The sequence below is a fragment of the Papilio xuthus genome, unplaced genomic scaffold (assembly GCF_000836235.2).
Source record: "Papilio xuthus unplaced genomic scaffold, Pxut_1.1 DF826933.1, whole genome shotgun sequence".
Taxonomy (NCBI): domain Eukaryota; kingdom Metazoa; phylum Arthropoda; class Insecta; order Lepidoptera; family Papilionidae; genus Papilio; species Papilio xuthus.
In genome coordinates, this window is record NW_013531716.1 from 7,106,504 (window position 1) to 7,108,724 (window position 2,221).

At 55.4% G+C, this 2,221-nt stretch overlaps 1 protein-coding gene across 1 annotated transcript in view; it reads left to right on the forward strand.

Moving 5' to 3' along the window:
• The first annotated feature begins 6 nt into the window (after positions 1-6).
• LOC106121873 (exocyst complex component Sec3) overlaps positions 7-2,221 on the forward strand; it is a 3,492-nt gene continuing 1,277 nt past the window's right edge. The window contains exons 1-8 of the mRNA XM_013317702.1: positions 7-231; positions 350-628; positions 735-932; positions 1,047-1,391; positions 1,477-1,593; positions 1,689-1,769; positions 1,889-2,067; positions 2,149-2,216. Of these exons, the coding sequence (XP_013173156.1) occupies positions 25-231; positions 350-628; positions 735-932; positions 1,047-1,391; positions 1,477-1,593; positions 1,689-1,769; positions 1,889-2,067; positions 2,149-2,216 (1,474 nt within the window). The 5' untranslated portion in view covers positions 7-24. The remainder of the gene's footprint in view (positions 232-349; positions 629-734; positions 933-1,046; positions 1,392-1,476; positions 1,594-1,688; positions 1,770-1,888; positions 2,068-2,148; positions 2,217-2,221) is intronic.

The following is a 2,221-nucleotide window of genomic DNA, read 5'->3' on the forward strand; positions in this document are numbered from 1 at the left end:
AGTGAAAATTGACCTTAGAAAACAATGAAGTTGGAAGAACCGGGATTGTTTCGAGAATGGGAGAGTAGGGAGGTGTGTGGGGCGGATGTGGTAGGTGCTGAGGAACGGCGGCAGAGGCTGTGCGTGTTTACGGGCAAGGGTGGCGACGAGGGCACGCTGCAGCTCAGCGAAGGTGGTGCACAACTGAAATCCTGGCCGCTAAACTCCGTGCGCTTGATTGCTGATTTGCCAGTGAGTCATACAATTGAAATTTATATTATCTCCTTTAATTTTAAAATCGCTATCGAACCATTTGGGCTTTCGTTTCGTTGCCCACAAAAAAATTCAAATTTCTCTCACTGATTTCCAGGATGGCACACTAAGCATAGAGGTGGGTACAGAGACATTGACATGGCGATGCACTGACGAGAACGCACGTCGCTCGCTGGCCCGGGCGTTGAACAATGCCCCACTAGGTGAGGCGGCACTGGCAGCGCTGCTGGACGATGAGGAGGCAGAGGAGGCGGATGCGGAGCAGTGGGTGCGGCGGTTGGGCGAGCGCCTGGCGCGTCTCGACGCTCTCAACGTGGCCGGCATGCTGGCCGCCGCCACTGAAGGGGGTGGTGCAAGACTTGCTGAAAGGCTCGAGGTCTGGTGCAATATGTTTATAAACTCTTAAGTGTCACTCTTGAGTTCATTATAGACAATTTTACAACTATCATTTCTTTAACAAAAATATAATTTATCTGATGTAGGCAGGTGGGGAGGCGGGCGCGCAGCTGGGCACGCGTTTGTCCAAGTACGAGGCAGCAGCGCGTGCGGCGCGCGGGCCAGCGGCACGCACGGACGCGGCGCGCGCAGACGCCGCCTCACGCGCGCTACTGGCACACCTGCAGCAGATTTACCACTGGCTGGATGCGCCACCGCTGAAAGACCTTGATTCACTCTCCGAGGTGGGTCTTATTTGAAATTGTGCCAGTTACACCTCCAATAATGTTAAACTTGCTGGCAGAATTCGGATTTAAGCTTTTTTGACCATTGAGTAAATAAGGTATCAAAAATTATAGATATCGCTTGCGACGCCGGAGGGTCGGGCTCGGGCTCTAGAAGCGGCGGAGGCGCTCCGCACGGCCCTCCGGGGCGGGCCGGAGGGCGTCAGCGGTGCAAGCGAGGCGGCAATGCGGCGGCTGGGCGCAGTGCGGGACCGGTTGCGGCGGCTGGGCCGAGCGCGCGACCAGCTGGCGGCCGCGCTGGCCCGCCACCTCAACAACGCGCTCATTCACCTCGGCAACGCGGCGCAGGAGCCCGCGCCCGCAGCACACCGCGCGCATCACGCCGACCTGCTGCCCTACGCGCCCTTCATGCGATGGCTCAAGGACATGGACGAGAAGGCATATGATGGACTTGTTAAGGTAGCACAGTCTCATTAAAATATTTTAAACAATTGTGATTACCAAATACCTTGTAGATTTGTGTATGAACAGTAGTGTTGTGCAGGTGTACGTGGGCACGTGGGCGCGCGTGCACGAGCGCGCGGTACGTGCGGCGTGCGACAACGCGCGCAACGCGCTTGCCACCGCGCCGCCCGAGCGCGCCGATGACATTCTCGACGAGGTCAGAGCATGTTAGCACTTGAACTCATTACTTGTGTTTGAAAAAAATATACATGTTTTTATTAATCCACTAATACTCGTGTTGTACTGCTGCAGGTTCTAAACTTGGTGGAGGAGCTGTGCAATGCGGAACAAGACTTCTGCACTCAATTCTTTTATCTAGATGTTGACGTCAAGGTATATAAAAAATATTGATTTGAACACTAGCACTCATATAAATATTGTGTCATTATTACTGTTCTATATTAATGATGAGTTTGACAAGTTAAGTATAATTTGACAATGTTTGTTATCAGAGCGAGAGCAGCGACGGCGAGCGCAGCGAGAAGAGCGAGGGCGGGGAGCGCGGGGAGGTGGGGCGGCGCGGCGCGGGGGCGGGGGCGGGGGAGACGCGCCGCTTCATGGCCGAGCTGTTCCCCACGCTGGAGACAGAGCTCGTCTCTCTCGTCGGACATCTCGAGCGCAACGAGCCATAGTGAGATACTTACTGAATTCTTCTAAAATATATGACAGCCAGTCTCACTGTGTGTAACACTGGTACATGTAACTTGTGCAGCGGCGCGATGCGTGCGCTGGCGTGCGCGGGACGGCGCGTGCTGGGCGAGGGCGGTGCCGGGGGCGGAGGTGGG